The 20,757-nt window shown below is 40.0% G+C and overlaps 1 protein-coding gene across 8 annotated transcripts in view; it reads left to right on the top strand.

The window, feature by feature from the left end:
* Positions 1–20,757, top strand: part of greb1l (GREB1 like retinoic acid receptor coactivator) — a 293,936-nt gene that overhangs the window by 140,673 nt on the left and 132,506 nt on the right. For 7 of the 8 annotated variants that reach the window (XM_063062702.1, XM_063062729.1, XM_063062718.1 and 4 more), the window contains one exon: positions 13,247–13,406. In XM_063062702.1, the coding sequence (XP_062918772.1) occupies positions 13,250–13,406 (157 nt within the window). In that variant the 5' untranslated portion in view covers positions 13,247–13,249. Of the gene's footprint in view, positions 1–10,462; positions 10,540–13,246; positions 13,407–20,757 lie in introns of all 8 variants that reach the window. The other variant, XM_063062674.1, reaches the window with a different exon arrangement.

Here is a 20,757-nt window from a genome sequence, read left to right as displayed (position 1 = left end):
CTCTTATATGACTCTGATATATGGAAGTGAGGCATGAGAGAGGTTTAGGTTGCACTATTTTCACAAAATCCTGTGATTGGACTACAGGATAAGCAGACTAATATCGCAAACCTCTCACACCAATTTCCTTACCATTATCATTTAATTTTATCAACCAGCTCCAGTGGACAGGCTACATTGATTGCATACCTGATAATATTCTTGAAACAGGAACTCAATACTGAGCGCTGTTATAGTATGAGACTACAACTCAGACAAAGGAAATAATTAAAGGATTTTAGACCTATTAAAAAAAATAACATCCTCACCAATTCAACGGGAAACCATAGACTGCGACTGATTAAAATGGAGAAGAAATATCTGGATTGACATTGAGAACATCAGTCTCTTGTGGAGCACACGGGAATCCAGGAAACCATTGCAACATCTTGAATGCCACTCTACACCTGAGCTGCCAGGCACCTCCTGGCCCAACTGTGGCAGAGTCTGTGGGTCCCACATTAGTCTCAGCAGTCATCTCAGAATTTACAGAACTGGAGTTAGAGCAAGTCATCCTTAACTCCAGTGGACTGCCTAAGGAAAAGAGATTTCTGAAATACAGCCTCTAATGTAATACTACATGCTGCAGCAAATTAGTATGTGTAAATAACAATAATATAATAATTAGATTCTTTATTAATTTTGTAACATTTTCAGGATAAATTGAACCTTCCCTATTATTCAGAATTGCAGCATGGCATCTTTTATATCCAACTTAGAGCGTTGAAATGCCCACCAAATCATCTTCCTTTCGGGCTGGTCTGGCTGGCATCACATATTTGGTTGAAGATTTCAAAAATCCTGTCATAATTCTCTTTTCTGATGTATGGTGGCTACCACCATCACACTCCAAACATCAAAACTCTGCTGTCAGCATTTTCGTTTGTCCAGATGTTGATTGATTATGTTGTGCAGAAAAAGAGGTAAATCTGTAATCTTCTCTTGACTTACAACACTCTCTGATCTCAATTGTTCATTGGCCCCAATGGTAGAGTAGAATTTCCTACAATGATATTAAACATACTGAATGCTCAGATTAATTCTGGTCTAGGTACACAAAGTTTGAAAAAAGTCTTTTACGGAGCATACAAGTTTTGTCTTATACAGTAACATTTCTTGAGTGCTATCTTTTGAAGTTAAATCAATTCTTTCTTTCATTGTCACCAATTAATTCCTATTGTCCTGGCTGATATTTTCCCCTTAATAAACTGCACACAAAAAAAATGCAGAGGAGTTTTCTGTGGATAAACTGCCTGCCTCTTTGCCTTTGCTACAACAGTAAGTTACATGGATATTAATACATTTGTTTGTAAAGCATTTTGGGACATTCAGAGGTCACAAAATTTAGTGTGTAAATACATACCATGTCTGTGCACGAGTCAGAGAACTTGGTGTTGAAGGGGTTAATACTTTGAAGCTGACTTTGTACCCTATTGTTTAATGTGACTACAAAATCAGACCAAGTTTGATTTGAAATTTATTGCTCACTGTGCCTTTGGAGCAGAAGTGAAACCCACCAGAATTGCGGGTCATTGCCACAAACCAGGTTAAATTTACTGCTTTGTATACTGCTGCAATGGGATCCAAGCCTCTTATCAGTGAGGCTTTCGTGGAGAACTTGTGAGTCGTGGAGAAAATGGGAAAGGGTGGCTGCATGAAACTTTGTATTCAAATTTGTGGCCAGGTGCTAGGAGGAAACAGCATCTTCAGGCTTGACATAGGATAAATGCAGCAGGCCCAAAGTGATGCTGAAACAAATACAGAGGTCATTGGGTGGATGAATGAGGGTCACCAAGCCACTGAGTGGTGTGTTTTGTTACTTTGTAAAGCAAGCAAGCTTATAAAACCCAGAGAATTTCATAGAATGAGATCTAATTTGTGATATTTTTTCATTAAAAGATAAAGTATGCTTTTTTATCTGAGGAAGCCTTGAAATTTGAAGAATTACATTGCTTTCTTTTTGGTGTGCATGAAAACTACACAACCTTTGCAACATAGAAAAAGAGATTTGTAATTAAATATTATCTTAGGGAATATAAATAATGTAAATTTTATAAAAATTACATCCTTCCAGAATTTTAGGAATTATCATTTCGGGAATTTTTTTCTAATTAAATCAGCGAAATTTGAAAAATAATGACTTTGAAACATTTTCATGTTCCAAAACTATTTCAAATATATCTACTGAAAAGGATAATGTGATGCAGGCTTCCTAATAATTTAAAAAAATATTGGAATACTTTAAGTTGGACTATTTCGAACCAGAAGCAGGCCTTTGTGTATGGGGAGTAATTAATTACTACAAGGTTGTCCTCCAGAGATATGGCACGTGCCAGAAGAAAGCTTTCTGTTTCATAGCACAGTCTTTAGTTCCAGCCAGTGTCTCACATTCGACAAACTGGGGCATTTCAGAGAATGATTACAGTATCAATGAGGTTTCAAATACAGCTGGAAAAAGAACATTAGGATGATGATGATTATGAAATGTGCTGTTTTCAACTGATGGGTTGCACACTTATTTCCTGGGATTTAGTATATCCCTAGTAATGTCTGGAATTCCACCTAGATCTAGAAGTGTTTACTTTACCAAAGAATCTGTGGTATGTCAATGCATGGGGTGCTTGATGATGTACTCTGGCAATTGAGTAAGACATTACTTTTAATGATGACAAACCTGTAAATATATAGACTTCAAACTACATTGTGATTTAAAATAATGGTTGCATATGATAGAGATATCTGCAGGTTCCAGTTTTGTTAGATTAAAATATTTCTGCAGCCAGGTAGAAGGTTTGAATTCATATATTCTTTAATTCTTTACAGGTAGATTGTTAACAACCTGGGAGTATGCAGCAATGCTGATCTTGTGAATGCTTTTTGAGGATTTTTTATGAATAAAAAGTCATTTCTTCAAGTGTTGTTAGTGCTTCCCCAACATAACCTTGGATAAGAAGTAATCTACTTTGTTGAATTACCGGGAGTGGATTTTATTTCTGAATTTTAGGCTGAAAGCAAGAGTGATAGACTTTCAGTGATGCTTTATTGGATTCATTTATTGAGTAGCTCTGCATTGTATAGTGAGGGAGGCCTGTGGTCAGTAACAGTCTGTGCTGAGTTTGCTGATCTCAGGCAGGGCAGTGGCAGACATCCCACCCTGCAAAAACTCATTTCAGGGAGATATCACCACCATTTCAGGGAGGTAGCACCCCCGCCCCCCGCCCCCTTCGACCTTCAAGGGTGTATGCAATACTTTGTTTAGTGATTTTGTCTAATCTGTAAACCAAGTTGCGTATATGCAGCAAATGTGACATTAAAATATCTGCTTATATTATATTATATTATATTATCATGTTTATTCTATTACAACTTTAAGCAAGTCTACAGGGAGTTTGGCCTCATCACGTAGGACATCAATAGCGTAGCTCCTTAGCAGCTAGCCAGCTAGTTTAAATAACGTTAGCTATGCTGTAATGACACCTGTTAAACTCACCTCAACATGTCTTTTACATTTTAACCCACCATGGGCAATAGAAAAGTCACTGTTGCAAACAGTGCAGCGAGCAACACTGTCATTATTTTTGAGGTCGACTGTAAAGCCCACCCACAGAGAAAACTGATAGGTCTACTTAGCAGGGGTCCCCAACATTTTTTGCACCGCAGACTGGTTTAATATTGACAATATTCTTGTGGATAAACCGACCGGGGGGCGGGGGGGCTGGGGCATGTGTAATCACGACCAGAATATAGGTGATAAGTCAATAGCATCATAACATTTTAAGTAACGTTTGGATATTAAACACACAGCGCACATTTTCCCCGTATGAACATATAAAATCATTGCAACACACCAATATCGCTGAATCAGTGTGAGCCCTGGGCTTGTTTCCCTGCAACAAGACTGTCCCATCGAGGGGTGGGGGAGACAGCGATACTCGAAGGGGGTTCCTTATGTCCAGTCTCTTCCGCAATTTAGCTTTCATTGCATTCATTGCAGAAAACTCCGCTTCACAGCGATATAATGTTGGAAATGGAAGCAACGTTTTCAGTGCTTTCGTGGCTATCTCAGGATATTTAGCCTTGACTTTGATCCAGAATGCCGGCAGAGATGTTATGTGAAACATACTTTTCAGCCCGCTGTCATTTACAAGCTCGAGGAGTTGATCTCCTTCCCGCGCTGACACGGATAATGCGTGGGTAATGACCTCGCATGCGTTCAAGCTCAACAGTGCGTGACAGGGAATGCGGAAAGGTGCAAATGACTCATATCGTTTCATATCGCCAAATCATATTGTTTCTTTGCGGCCCGGTGGTTGGGGACCACTCTTAGCACGAAGAGAGACCAATCAGGATGCTCGCTCTCCCTCTCTCTCTCAAAAAAATCTATTTCTGGGATATTGTGTATAATTTCCGGGCGTCAGGGAGCCACTACCGATATGCAGGAGACTCCCGGATCTTCCGGGAGAGATGGGATGTCTGCCGTGGTAATGGTGGTGCAATTGTCTCTTTTCTGATGGAGAAAGAGGGCAAATATACTTCCTGTAGTTCAAATTTACAGTATCTGCAATTTCTTTTTTATTTGTTTTTCTATGTTACAACTGCCAGTGATTGGTTAGACTGTGAGGAGAGATTGAGTCGCCTGGGACTATACTAGCTGAAATTCAGGAGAATGTGAGGAGATCTTATGGAAACCTATAAAATTATGAAAGGGATAGATAAGACAGAGGCAGGAAAATTGTTTCCACTGATAGGTGAAACTAGAACTAGGGGACGTAGCCACAAGGTTAGGGGAAATAGACTTAGGATAGAGATGAGGAGGAACGGCTTTTTCCAGAGGGTGGTGAATCTGTGGAATTCTCTGCAGTGAATTCTCTGTAATGAAGCAGTGGTGACTACCTCATTAAGTATATGTAAGACAAGGTTGGATAGATTTTTGAAGTGTAAGGGAATCAAGGGTTATGGGGAAAAGGCAGGGAGGTGGAGATGAGTCAATGGCCAGATCAGCCATGATCTTATTGAATGGCGGAACAGACTTGACTGGCCAGATGGCCTACTCCTGCTCCTGTTTCTTATATTCTTTTGAATTTAAAAGTGAGGAAAACTTTGGGGGAAAAACGTGATTTGGGAATGTTGAAGAGCTGGAGGAGACTTTACGGTTAGGGAATTTGGAAATGACCTATTGCTGGAAAGGAAGTCTATTCAGAGCAACACACACAAAATGCTAGAGGAACTCAGCAGGTCAGGGGCAGCATCTATGGAAATGAATACACAGTCAATGTTTCGGGCAAAGACACTTCTTCGGGACGGAAAAGGAAGGGGAGGGATGCCAGAATTTAAAGGTAGGGAGAGGGGAAAGACAGCAAGCTAAGTGATAGGTGAGGTCAGGTGGATAAGGGAGGGGGTGAAGTAAGGAGCTGGGAGGCAAAGGACTGGAGAAGAAGAAATCTGACAGGTGAGGGGAAGAGGTAAAAGGCCAGAGTGGGGAAGAGAAGAAAAGGGAAGGGGGAGGGCAAAATAATACCAGAAGGAGAAATCATTGTTCACGCCATCACGTTGGAGGCTATCCAGGTGGAATATGAGGTGTTGCTGTTCCACCCTGAGAGTGGCCTCATTGTGGCAGAAGAGGAGGCCATGGACCGAGATGTTAGAACAGGAATGGGGATAGGAATTAATATGGTTGGCCATCGGGAAATTCCGCCTTTAGCAGATGGAGCAGAAGTACTCAATAAAGCACTCCCCCAGTGTATATTGGGTCTCGCCAGTGTAGAGGAGGCTACATCAAGATCACCGGACAACAGATTTAGGGGTATGAATGGCAGTTGCAGCAAATTAGGCCAAAACACAGCAGTATTTCAGATGAACTCTTTTATGGAGTTCACCTCCAACCTTTGTGTCATCAGTAAATTTACGTACCCATCCCTCCACTTCCTCATCCAGGTCACAAAGACTAGGGGTCCCAGAACAGATCCCTGAGGAACTCCACTGGTGACTGACCTCCATGCAGAATATGACCTGTCTATAACCACTCTTTGCCTTCTGTGGGCAAGCCAGTTCTGGATCCACAAAGCAATGTCCCCTTGGATCCCATGCCTCCTTACTTTCTCAATAAGCCTTGCATGGGGTACCTTATCAAATGCCTTGCTGAAATCCATATACACTACACCTACTGCTCTTCCTTCATCAATGTGTTTAGTCATATCCTCAAAAAATTCAATCAGGCTCATAAGGCACGATCTGTCCTTGACAAAGTCATGCTGACTATTCCTAATCATATTCTACCTCTTAATACCTCTTCTTTCAGTTAGTCCTGACGAAGGGTCTCGGCCCGAAATGTTGACTGTACCTCTTCCTGGAGATGCTGCCTGGCCTGCTGCGTTCACCAGCAACTTTGATGTGTGTTGCTTGATTCTAACAACACCTAATATTCCGTCTGGGTAGCCTCCAACCTGATGGCATGAACATTGACTTCTCAAACTTCAGCTAATGCCCCACCTCCCCCTCGTACCCCTTCTGTTACTTATTTATATACACACATTCTTTCTCTCTCTCCTTTTTCTCCCTCTGTCCCTCTCACTACACCCCTTGCCCATCCTCTGGGTTTTTCCTCCCCTCCCCCTTTTCTTTCTCCCTGGGCCTCCTGTCCCATGATCCTCTCATATCCCCTTTGCCAATTAACTGTCCAGCTCTTGGCTCCATCCCTCCCCCTCCTGTCTTCTCCTATCATTTTGGATCTCCCCTCCCCCTCCCACTTTCAAATCTCTTACTAGCTCTTCTTTCAGCTAGTCCTGACGAAGGGTCTCGGCCTGAAACGTCGACTGTACCTCTTCCTAGAGATGCTGCCTGGCCTGCTGCGTTCACCAGCAACTTTGATGTGTGTTGCTTGAAATTCCAGCATCTGCAGAATTCCTTGTGGCCAAAGAAGAAGGAATTTGATAGGAGAGGATATTGGACCATGGAGAAAGGGAAGGAGAGGGGGCACCAGGGAGTGGTGGTGGGCAGGTTAGGAGAAGAGGTAGGATCAGAAACCTTATTGTTTTCTGCAGAGTCCACTCTTTAAGTGACTTCTGATTTACTTAATCCTCTTTGTCACTTTGCACTTTCTCCTGTGATTGTAGAAGGTGCAGCAGATATCCTTATACCTCCTTACTCTTCTCTATCCAGGGACTGACACCTCCTCCCTCTCCTCCATCCAGGGACGGATACCTCCTCCCTCTCCTCCATCCAGGGATCTAAATAGGGCAGAGATTCATATGCATTTCCTCTAACCTTGTCGTTTGCATTCGGTGCATGTGATGTGGCTGCCTCTACATTAGTGAGGTCAAGTGTATACTAGGTGACTGCTTTGCCAAGCACCCACACTCTGTGCACAAATGCAAATTAAAGGTAATAGTAGACACTTCAACTCCCTTTCCCATCCCCACACCAGTCTATCCATTCCACAGTGAGGCCAAATATAAACTTGAAGTAACAGTGCATTGTATTTTACCTGTGTAGTCTACAAGCCAATGGTATAAACTTTGAATTTTTCAATTTCAGGTAATCTGAACTCTCTCCTTCTGATTCCCCTAGGTTCTCTCAAACCTCCTATCTTACTAACCATCTCCTCCACCTGGTTCTTCTGCCCATCATCCAATACTTACTCACTAGGCCTCCTATCTCCTCTCCCACAGGTTACATAGAAACATAGAAAATAGGTGCAGGAGTAGGCCATTCGGCCCTTCGAGCCTGCACCGCCATTTATTATGATCATGGCTGATCATCCAACTCAGAACCCAGCCTTCCCTCCATACCCCCTGACCCCTGTAGCCACAAGGGCCATATCTAACTTCCTTTTAAACATAGCTAATGAACTGGCCTCAACAGTTGGCTGTGGCAGAGAATTCCACAGATTCACCACTCTCTGTGTGAAGAAGTTTTTCCTAACCTCGGTCCTAAAAGGCTTCCCCTCTATCCTCAAACTGTGACCCCTCGTTCTAGACCTCCCCAACATCGGGAACAATCTTCCCGCATCTAGCCTGTCCAATCCCTTTAGGATCTTATACGTTTCAATCAGATCCCCCCCTCAATCTTCTAAATTCCAACGAGTACAAGCCCAGTTCATCCAGTCTTTCTTCATATGAAAGACCTGCCATCCCAGGAATCAATCTGGTGAACCTTCTTTGTACTCCCTCTATGGCAAAGATGTCTTTCCTCAGATTAGGGGACCAAAACTGCACACAATACTCCAGGTGTGGTCTCACCAAGGCCTTGTACAACTGCAGTAGTACCTCCCTGCTCCTGTACTCGAATCCTCTCGCTATAAATGCCAGCATACCGTTCGCCTTTTTCACCGCCTGCTGTACCTGCATGCCCACTTTCAATGACTGGTGTATAATGACACTCAGGTCTCGTTGCACCTCCCCTTTTCCTAATCGGCCACCATTCAGATAATAATCTGTTTTCCTATTTTTGCCACCAAAGTGGATAACTTCACATTTATCCACATTAAATTGCATCTGCCATGAGTTTGCCCACTCACCCAACCCATCCAAGTCACCCTGCATCCTCCTAGCATCCTCCTCACTGCTAACACTGCCACCCAGCTTTGTGTCATCCGCAAACTTGGAGATGCTGCATTTAATTCCCTCATCCAAGTCATTAATATATATCGTAAACAACTGGGGTCCCAGCACTGAGCCTTGCGGTACCCCACTAGTCACCGCCTGCCATTCTGAAACATTTGACCATCATCCATCCCTTATCTGATTCCATTATCACCATCTTATTTATTCCTTATAAATATTCCTTATTTATCACTGTCCTTATTTATCAAATTCCAGAATCTCAAGGCCTTTGCCATCTTCATTTATTACCTTGCAGCAGGTTCTGCCTCTACCTCCATTTTCTCCTCCCTCAACCTGGCTCCATCTGCCTATTGTCTCCCTCCTAACCCAGCTCTGCCTGTTCTTGCTCCTCCCCCCACCTACCTCTTTTCACTGGTCATTTCCACTCTCTGTTTTGGCCCAAAATGTCGACTATCCTGTTGCCTCCACAGATGCTGCCTGACACATTGAATTCCTCCAGCAGTTTCTTTATGTTCCAGATTCCAGTGTTCACAGTTTCTTTGTTTCTATTCATCCCAATGTCCATTTGAGAAGTAGCAATCAGGACAGCTGTAATAATGCTTAGTGCAACAGAAGAAAATCTGCAGATGCTGGAAATCAAAGCAACACACACAAAATGCTGGAGGAATTCAGCAGGCCTGGCAGAATCTATGGAAAAGAGTAAACTGATGACGTTTTGGGCCCAGGCCCTTCATTGGTCCTGATGAAGGGGTCTCGGCCTAAAATGTCAACAGTTTACTCTTTTCCATAGATGCTGCCTGGCCTGCTGAGTTCCTCCAGAATTTTAGGCGTATTGCTCTATGTCATTTGGTTCCATGACAACTGTAATCCAAATGCAGAAACTTTAGACAAATCTCTAATGAACAAGCTTGTAACTGTTAGCGTGAAAACAAAACTTTTACATTGAAAGTGCTGCAGCATTGGGGAATTTTAGGTCCCCTCACCTGAACAGTATGGGAATGCCACCAGCTGCAAATTCTCCTCTAAGTCACAACAGCCTGTCTTGGAAATATATTGCTATTCTATCATCTTTGCTGGATTAAAACTATCTACAAAATGCACTGAGAGGATCATCAGTACAAGGAATTTTTAAAAATTCCATTTATGTGATGTGGTTGTTGGCGACAAAGCAGCATTTAGCACTCATTTGTATTTGCCCTATAAGTGGTGAATCAGAATCAGGTTTATTATCACTGGCGTGTGATGTGAAATTTGTTACCTTAGCAGCAGCAGTTCAATACTATACATAATATAGAAGTAGAAAAAAATAAAATAATAATGAAATAATAAATAATTAAATCAATTACAGTATACATATATCGGAAAGATTAAAAATCATTCAAAATACAGAAATATTATATTTATAAAAAAGTGAGGTAGTGTTCAAGGGTTCAATGTCCATTTAGAAATCGGATGGCAGAGGGGAAGAAGCTGTTCCTGAATCACTGAGTGTGTGCCTTCAGGCTTCTGTACTTCCTGATGGTAACAGTGAGTAAAGGGCATGCCCTAGATGCTGGAGGTCCTTAATAATAGATGCTGCCTTTCTGAGACACCGCTCCTTGAAGATGCCCTGGGTATTCTGTAGGCTAGTACCCAAGATGCAGCCGACTAAATTTACAACCCTCTACAGCTTCTTTTGGTCCTGTTCAGTAGACCCCCGCCCCCCCCCATACCAGTCAGTGATGCAACCTGTCAGAATGTTCTCCACAGTACATCTATAGTTTTGTAGTGTATTTGTTGACATACCAAATCTCTTCAAACTCCTAATGAAGTATTGTTGCTGTCTTGCCTTCTTATTAACTGCATTGATATGTTGGGACCAGGTTAGATCGTCAGAGATCTTGACACCCAGGAACTTGAAACTGCTCACTCTCTCCACTTCTGATTCCTCTGTGGATTGGTATGTATTCCTTCGTCTTGCCCTTCCTGAAGTCCACAGTCAGCTCTTATGTCTTACTGACATTGACTGCCAGGTTGTTGCTGTGACACCACTCCACTAGTTGGCATATCTCGCTCCTGTATGTCCTCTTGTCACTAACAATGGTTGTATCACCAGCAAAATTATAGATGCTTTTTGAGCTATGCCTAGCCACATAATCATGGGTATAGAGAGAGAGTGGAGCAGTGGGCTAAGCACACAAACGTGAGGTTCACCAGTGTTGATCGTCAGTGAGGAGATGTCATCACCAATCTGCACAGACTGTGGTCTTCCAGTTAGAAATGCGAAGATCCAATTGCAGAGGGAGGTACAGAGGCCCATATTCTGCAACTTCTCAATCAGAATTATAGGAATGATGGTATTAAATGTTGAGCTATAGTCAATGAACAGCATCTGACATAGGTGTTTGTGTTGTCCAGGTGGTCTAGAACCCTGTGAGGAGCCATTGAAATTGCATCTGCCGTTGACCTATTGTGGCGATAGGCAAATTGCAACGGGTCCAGGTCCTTGCTGAGGCAGGAGTTCAGTCTAGTCATGACCAATCTCCTAAAGAATTCCATCACTGTAGATGTGAGTGCTATCAGGCTCACATTATTCTTCTTAGTGAGCCACCCACTGTACATAAACTGTTGGAGTTCTGAGGAATTTACTCCCACAGTGATATTGAGAGTGGACTTAGACCCAGTGGTTGCTGTAGTTTAAGAAGTCAACTCACCACCGTATGGAAGTAGGAGATTCATTAAATGCTAACCTTGCCGTTTATGGTGAAATCTTTTGTGTTAATGAAAAAAACATGGCTGAGGCTGTTAACATTATAAATTATAACGATGGTAACAGAGGTATTGCCCGAACATGACAATATCTGTCTTTAAAAATTCATACTAGTGCTTGATGATAACATAAAGACTTGGTTGCCATAAAGACCTGTGGCTTTGAAGCCAGGCTAGAGGTTTAACACTAGAAGAAGAGGTCTCATTACGAGTCAATTTTGTTTCTTACTGAGGACGAAGAAACAAAACTACAAAAAAATTAAGTGCAAAATGGCAAAAAGCTGTGACTTTTTTCCAAATTGTTACCTGACCAAAATTCTAATCCATTCGCTACACTGCATTCACCTCACTGGGCTGATCAATTTTAACAGCAGAGCTCACTGTTTTTATTTCTTGTTTGGGAATCTTAATAATGCAGCTTTGGATTTTTAAGTGAAGGTGGAGGAAGTGGTAAAAATTCCATACTTGATACAATGTGGTAAAATATTTGTTCCTCACCTTCTCTCATTAACGTATTGATATTAGCTGGAGTTTAATTTCATTGAAATTATTTGCTCTTAGTGGCTTTTCTTGCTGTCCACTTTTCATTTGACAGATATGGCAAGTTGGCACCAGAAGTGAGCCAATTTTGTCTGTACTTGAATGCCATGGTGTATAGTGTTAGCAGATTGCAATGAGCTTCCAGATTTGGTTTGGTTCTGACTTTCTGCTAATGATTAGCTATCCATGTGTTTGCAGCTTTAAAAATGCCTAAGTAACTAACACTTAGTACACTTAGTAAAATAAAGACAAATAAAAAAATTGACTTCTCAACAATACGAACAAAATACAGGGTGAGCACCCCTTATCCAAATTTTTTTGCGCACTGACATAATGCCACAAACTGTAAATTCCCACAAAGCACTGGGAAGGTTCCCAGGTAAAGCACAAGTCTCTGCACACCACAGACAGTGCTATGAAGTGACCTCACATATATAATCAGCAGAGGTTAATGGAAAAATAGAAAAGCACTGCATAAAGTGAAAATGAAGATCTCAATCTTATTTTGAAAGGGTGGATTCGTCAGAATTGCTTAACAGTATGCTGTTCATGAAACAAGCAAAGGTCTATCACGATGAACTGAAAATTGAAGTTAATTGTGGGTAATCAGTAGGCTGGTTGTATTAAATTTTTAGTGGTGAAAAAGCATCTTCTGATCACGAAGGGACAGATAAACTCATTGGTGGGTTTGCCAAGATAATTGCTGATGAAAATCTAACATGCTGAACGGGTACATCACTACATATGTGTAGCACATCAATTCAGAGTCGGAAATGATGGCGATGCCAAAGAGCCACTGACTGTCCACCCAGGCAGCCGAGGTAGTGATAGCTTACCTTTCTATGTACACATTATTGCTTCATGAGCAAAATTATTTAAAATATTATTTAAAACTCCCCCCCCCCCCGCCCATCATAGTTGCTGTAGAATGGGCAGCTGTTTGAAATCAATGGCAGATATATTCAACTCTGACTGTCTGCGGAGGACCCAACTCCATCACGTCAGACTGTGCTCCGAATATGGACTGTTCACTCTGTGAGCTCCACACCAGCTGTACATAAGCTGTATAATGTAAATGGATTTTGTGTTTAGACTTGGGTCCCATCCCCAAGGTATCTCACTATATAGATGCAAATATTCTAAAATACAAAATCTGAAACACTTCTGGCCCCAAGCATTTCAGGTAAGAGGTGCTCAACCTTACATTTAAAGTTTTTGTTGGTGATGCATATTTTAAATAATCATGCATTCTACTGAACAGTGATGTTCTAAGTAACGCCAATATTTATATTTAGAATACTGATAATCAGCTTATTAATTTGTTCATTATTGATTATGCTGCCTTTCCTCACTTTCAGACCATGGGAAATTCATATGCTGGACAAATGAAATCTGCACGTTTTGAAGAGGCTCTTCACAATTCAATAGAAGCATCACTTCGATCCAACAGTATTTCTCCTCAGCCAATCTTCTCTCAACTCTATCTTGAGTCAGATCAACCACCTCTGTCCCCTGAAGGTCAGGGTTACCTCAGTTTGATTTTATGCCTCATTGTTTTGATTTTTAATCACTGTGTTCTGCTCACAGACTTGCCTTTATGTTTCCTCATTGACTTTCTATTTAAAATTCTGATAGTAAATACTTGAATGCTTGTCAGACTGGTCAAATCACTTGCCCCAGTAATTAATCATCTTTGTGGGGGAGGGAGGAGGGTAGGATTGGTGATTGTGCTTGTATGTATACATTTGAGGCCGAACATGGGGTGATGTGATTGAATGAATAAAGCATCAATGTTATTTTTTGTCACCATATATTTAACAGTCAAGGCCAGACTTTGAAAGGGAGACTGATGAGTGACTGCTTTGACAACATTTTACATCCATTTCAACCCTTTCAGTTGACTCCATTTATCTTCAATTCACATTTTAAAAGGAATAGCCAGAGCACCATAGATAGACAATTTGCGAATTTAGTCCTTTCCTTTTTTAAGATGCTTATGATGTTAATACAAAAGACAATATGACGTATCTTTACAATCATGTATCAGTTCTTTGCAATTTATTTTGATTCTAGCTAATTACTTTGGTAGGCTTTTGCTACAACACACTGTATCTCATTTGGACAACTTCATCATGGATTTGGGGGGCAAAGAATTTTAAAGATTAAACTTTGAATTTGCTCTTAAATTCAAACAATTCATTTTGAATTCAGTGGCTAAAGATCTGTGATGCATTTGATGCAGATAGGTAACAGTCAGGTGAGCTGTCAAGAGAGGGCTATTGTATTTTATTTATCTCCTCTGACTTACTTGCCCCATCCCTGTGCTAATCCAGTTATTTCCAAATTTACTAGATGGGGCTGTGTCATGGTCCGGTCCATGAAGTCCATATTCCGGTTCACGGTCCGGTCCATCGATCCTTGCTCCAGGTTTTCTTTCTTTTTAAATCTTTTTATTGAATTAGTACACAAAAGGTAAAGCATATAGAAACTAATACACTGTTGCAATATAAATTTACAAGAGATATTAATACATAAAAAACAATACAAACAGTGCAAATTAGTTATAAAATAACGAGGTAATATAGTAGTATACTAATTTTCCATATATATCAATAAGGAGAAGAAAAAAACCCCCAAAAAAAACCCACCGTGCAACTAACCTAAAAAGCAAAGCAAAGCAATGAGCTAACTATGTACCCAGTAGACTTAAACAACTTAAACAATCACGTCCCCAAACCCGACCTCCATTAGTAACAGTTAAAAACCAAGAAGGGAATGTAAATGTGGTCAAAGAGAAAAAAAAGAAGTTACATTAAATGAAAATGTTGAATAAAAGATCTCCAGGTCTGTTCAAATTTAACTGAAGTATCATAAAAATTACTTCTGATTTTTTCCAAATTTAAACATAGTATCGTTTGAGAAAACCAAAAAAAGGTAGTTGGGGCATTAATCTCCTTCCAATGTTGTAAAATACATCTTTTCGCCATTAAAGTAAGAAATGCAATCATTCTACGGGCTGAAGGGGAAAGATTACAGGAGGTTTTAGGTAATCCAAAGATAGCAGTAATAGGATGGGGAGAAATATCTATATTCAATACCTGTGAGATAATATTAAAAATGTCTTTCCAAAAAGTTTGCAGAGTAGGACAGGACCAAAACATGTGAGTTAAGGAAGCTATCTCCCCATGACATCTGTCACAAAGAGGATTAATATGAGAGTAAAAACGAGCTAATTTATCTTTAGACATATGTGCTCTGTGAACAACTTTAAATTGAATTAGGGAATGTTTGGAACAGATAGAGGAAGTATTGACTAGTTGTAAAATATGCGCCCAGTCATCTGCCAAAATAGTAAAGCCCAATTCCTTTTCCCAATCGGACCTAATCTTATCGAATGGAGCTATCCTAAGTTCCATGATAGAATTATAAATAATAGCCGTTACACCTTTCTGACACGGGTTAAGGTTAATTATAGTATCTAAAATATTTATAGGGGGTAACGACGGAAAGGAGGAAAGGATGGTACTTAGGAAATTTCTAACTTGCAGATACCTAAAAAAATGTATTCTTCGTAAGTTATATTTGTTAGATAACTGTTCAAAAGACATAAGAGAGCCATCTGAAAATAAATCCAAAAACCGTGATATACCATTAGTCTTCCAAATTTGAAAGGCACGGTCCGTAGAGGAAGGGGGAAAGAATATATTGCCTAAAATAGGAATCACCAGTGCAAATTGATTAAGATCGAAAAATTTCCGGAATTGAAACCAGATGCGTAAGGTATGTTTAACTATCGGGTTACAAACCTGTTTATGGCGTTTCAAATCGAAATGAAGAGAAGAACCTAAAATGGAGCCAAGTGTGTAACCTTGAGCAGATTGTAATTCCAATACTACCCATTTAGGAATGGGTAGTATGTCTTGGTCAAGTAACCAAAATTTCATGTGTCGAATATTAATTGCCCAATAATAAAATCTAAAATTAGGTAATGCCAAGCCTCCATCTCTCTTAGCTTTCTGTAGATGTATTCTACCCAGTCTCGGGTTTTTATTTTGCCAAATAAATGAAGAAATTTTAGAGTCAACTTTGTCAAAAAAGGATTTTGGAACAAAAATCGGTAATGCCTGAAATATATATAAAAATTTTGGCAGAATAAATATCTTAACAGCATTAATACGACAAATCAAAGTTAAATAAAGTGGAGACCATTTAAAGGAAAGTTGTGTAATGTGGTCAATTTAGGATAGGAAATTAGTCTTAAATAAATCCTTATGTTTACAGGTAATTTTAATCCCAAGGTATGAAAAATGATTATTAACCAATTTAAACGGCAGGTTCTGATATAAGGGAACTTGCTTATTAATAGGGAAGAGTTCACTCTTATTGAGATTTAACTTATAACCTGAAAAAAGACTAAATTGTGCTAATAAATCTAAAGCTGCAGGGATAGATTTTTGAGGATTAGAAATATATAAAAGTAAGTCATCCGCATAAAGTGATACTTTATGAGACTTTAAACCACGAGTTATACCAATAATGTTAGGAGATTCTCGAATAGCAATTGCAAGAGGTTCTAATGCTATATCAAATAACAAAGGACTAAGAGGACAACCTTGTCTGGTACCTCGAAAAAGAGGAAAAAAGGGTGAATTTACCGTGGGAGAATGATATAACAATTTGATCCAGGATATAAATTTCGGGCTGAAGTTAAACATTTCAAGCACCTTAAATAAGTAAGGCCATTCGACCCTGTCAAGGGCTTTTTCAGCGTCTAGGGAAATGACGCATTCAGGATCGGTTTGTGACGGGGTATAGACAATGTTTAAAAGTGTACAAATATTATAAAAAGAATAACGATTCTTAATAAAACCCATTTGGTCTTCTGAAATAATATAAGGAAGTGCTTTTTCTAGTCTGTTTGCTAATAATTTAGAAAAAAATTTTGAATCAATATTTAACAGGGGTATTGGTCTATAAGATGCACAATGAGCGGGGTCTTTATCCTTCTTTAATATTAAAAAAATCAATGCTCTATAAAAGGATTCGGGTAGTTTACCACGTTTTAATGAGGCCTCCAGAACCCTGAATAGCCAAGGGATTAATGAGGGTGCAAAAAATTTAAAAGATTCCACGGTAAACTCATCAGGACCAGGACTTTCCCCGAGTTCATAGAAAAAATAACATTCTTAATCTCATCAGTGGTAAAGGAAGTGTCTGACATAGAGCATATATCGTGTGAAATCTTAGGAAAGTCTAGGTTATCTAAAAAGTCATACATATGTTTAGAATCTCGTGGAGACTCTGATTGGTATACAGAGGAATAGAAGTCAAAAAAGGATTGATTAATCTCCGCTTGTTCAAATGTCAGTTGATCTTTTTGATTATAAATCTGATTAATTTGAAATTTAGTAGAGTTAGTCTTCAACTGATTAGCCAACAGTTTACCAACTTTGTCACTATGTATATAAAATTCGCTTCTTGTCTTCATTAATTGATTTGCAGTAGAGGACGAAAGTAATAAACTGTGTTCCATTTGAAGTTCAGTTCTTTGTTTATACAACTTCTCACAGGGAGCTGTGGCATATTTCTTATCAATTTCCTTAATCTTGTCCAGAAGTACCAGCTCCTCCTCCTTCAACCTTTTCCTCAGAGCAGCAGAGTACGAAATGATCTGACCACGAATATAAGCTTTAAAAGTATCCCAAAGGGTGTTCATGGATATATCCTCTGTACAGTTAATTGTAAAAAACAGATCAATCTGTTCATTCATAAAATTAACAAAATCCAAGTCCTGAAGCAACAGCGAATTAAAACACCATTGTCTATTATTTTGTGTATTGGCCAATATTTTAATAGAAAGCTTAAGTGGAGCATGGTCCGAAATAGTTATAGAGTCATATTCACATTTAACCACTGAAGAAGTAAGACGAGAGTCAATAAAAAAATAATCAATTCTTGAATAAGAGTGATGAACATGTGAAAAGAAAGAGAAGTCTTTTTCCTCGGGGTGCAAAAACCGCCAAATGTCCATCAACCCTGAATCTGAGAGAAATGAATTAACCAAGGTTACGGATTTATTGGGTAGGGTCTGTATAGGAGCCGAACGGTCCAATAATGGGGATAAACAAGTATTAAGATCTCCGCCCCAGATTAGTGAAAACTCATTCAAATTCGGGAACAAATTAAATAATGATTTATAAAATTCCGGAGAGTCCAAGTTTGGAGCATAGATGTTTACCAAAACTACCTTTTTATTGAAGAGTAAACCACTAACCAGTAAAAATCTACCATTCGGATCAGAAATAATATCATGTTGCACAAAAGTGATTGAGGGATCTATAAAGATAGAAATGCCTGTTGGGTATAACTTCCTCTTTTTGCTCTACATGAGGGCAGAAATGTTTTTTTCGGTTTAATTAATATGGTTGTCAAACTTTTTTTAACTGCGTCATTCCTTTCTTCTTCCCTGGGGATTCTGGGTGGCCATTTCCACAGCATCATTTTACGCACATACCTGGAGGCTTTAAACTTTGTAGTCTTTTATGTAGTTTTTGTAGGTTTTTTTTGGCTAGTTTATGCTGATATTTCATCTTCTTCTTTAATTATACGGTCTGTTGAGGGTTAACGGTTTTCTTTATATATACCTGTGTTTTCTTTGTATTATATCGTTTTCGTTTTAATCGGTATACTTTTTTTTATTCTTTTACTGTTTTATAACTTTAGCTGATCTTTCTATATTAGCCCAAGAAGAAAGAAAAACTAAAAAGTGAAGCCCCCCCACACCCGCCACCCCATAACCCCAAAGCTACATCTAAGATAGACTAGCCAGAAAGAAGCAAACACTAGATCTACCCCCATGACTTCCGATAGACGCTCACTAAAAAAGTGTAAATATAGAAAGATCAGCTAAAGTTATAAAACAGTAAAAGAATAAAAAAAAGTATACCGATTAAAACGAAAATGATATAATACAAAGAAAAAACAGGTATATATAAAGAAAACCGTTAACCTACAACAGACTGTATAATTAAAGAAGAAGATGAAATATCAGCATAAACTAGCCAAAAAAAAACTACAAAAACTACATAAAAGACTACAAAGTTTAAGGCCTCCAGGTATGTGCGTAAAATGATGCTGTGGAAATGGCCACTCAGAATCCCCAGGGAAGAAGAAAGGAATGACGCAGTTAAAAAAGTTTTGACAACCATATTAATTAAACTGAAAAAAACATTTCTGCCCTCATGTAGAGCAAAAAGAGGAAGTTAAACCCAACAGATTAACAGTCTCCGATTGGACAGAGATGATTTAATAGTGCAATTAGGATGTTCAAGGCAATTGTTGATCCAGGTAACTCTGGGCTTCTGACGGAGAGTCAAAAAAACAGGAAGAGCAATCAGACAATCAAATCCTCAAACGTGTGGGATAAAGCAACACTGGTTTTAAATCCATCTTGTAGGTCCGACATCACAGATGTGTAACGAACATGTTGATCACAAACCTGTTTACTAAAATCCTCCACCAATCGAAAACGGAGATCCGAGAAATCAATATAGCCTTTAGATCGAGTGAAGCGAAGCAGCTTCTCCTTGTCTTGAAAATAATGAAATCATAAAATAACATGCCAAGGTTTATCTGAGTTAGGCGAATATAGTGGGATTCGGTGAGCCCTGTTCAATAGTGGTGGTTGATCAGGAAATAAGGTGGGAAATGAATCTTTTAAAAGTTGAGAGAAAAACTTTATAGGGTCATCAGATTCGGCAGCTTCACGAATACCAATAATTTGAATGTTTTGACGTCGCATTCTGCATTCTAAATCAGAATTTTTAAAGGTAAGAAAGTCAAGTTTTTTCTTCATTGTAGTAATTGTTTCTTCAATTTTTCCCATCTTCAGTTCATTCTGTTGCGTGGAAACTTGGAGATTAGATATAGCAGTCTGATGTTCCGTGATAGATGTTTTCATTTTATCAATTTCATCGATGATTTTCTCCAGCCTAGATGAAATTTCCGCACAAATCAGATCCAATATAGCTTGCATAGTTACCGCCGGTTCAATCGGAGGAGGGTCGGTGGCTTTCGGTCTAACCGGAGGTTTGCCGTCTTTCCCGTTCTTAGACATACCGGACCTTAAAAACATCCAAATATATAATAGCAATCCGCTGCAAGGTATTGTAAAAGTTGATGCCTTAAAAGTTAGCTTAAATAAAGCTGATCATAGGATAAAGCTCAGAGGTGATGGAGCGAGTCAAGAACACGACTTCACTCCATGAGGTCTACCGGAAGTCTCCTCCAGGTTTTCCTGTCTACCCTGTTTCTGTTCTTGTTGAGCTCTAATTGAGGCAGCTGATGCTCGTTGGGGCTGGCTGCATAAATACCTTCAGAGACCAGGGTGTGGCTGCTGGATTGTTCTTGTCCTTACTCTTTGTATCCCTTCTTCTGCTTTCTGTTTCCTCGCCTGAAGCCCTGCCTTGTCTTGCCGGTAACTCTTGCCTCACCTGAAGTTCTCATCTCGCCTTGCATTGCCTGAAGCCGTGCCTTGTCTTGCTGGTAACTCTCGCCTCGTCTTGCCTGTAGTCTTGTCCTGGAGCCACCCTGTAACTAGCTCCCTTCCTGTCCCTTGCCTCCGCCCAGGTAAGCCAGGCCATATTGCTGTTACCCACGGTTGGTTCTGTCCCTTCCTGTCCCCTGCCTCCGTTGGGTAAGCCAGGCCATCTTGCCGTTACCTGGGGTTGGTTCTGTCCCTTCCTGTCCCTTGCCTCTGTCGGGTAAGCCAGGCCGTATTGCTGTTACCCACGGTTGGTTCTGTCCCTTCCTGTCCCTTGCCTCTGTCAGGTGGTGATCCGTGCCCTGCCCAGGAGTACCGCACCCTGCC

This window comes from Mobula hypostoma, chromosome 1 (assembly GCF_963921235.1).
Source record: "Mobula hypostoma chromosome 1, sMobHyp1.1, whole genome shotgun sequence".
NCBI lineage: Eukaryota > Metazoa > Chordata > Chondrichthyes > Myliobatiformes > Myliobatidae > Mobula > Mobula hypostoma.
Note: the sequence above shows the minus strand (reverse complement) of the source record. Positions and strands in the feature narration are given on the sequence as shown.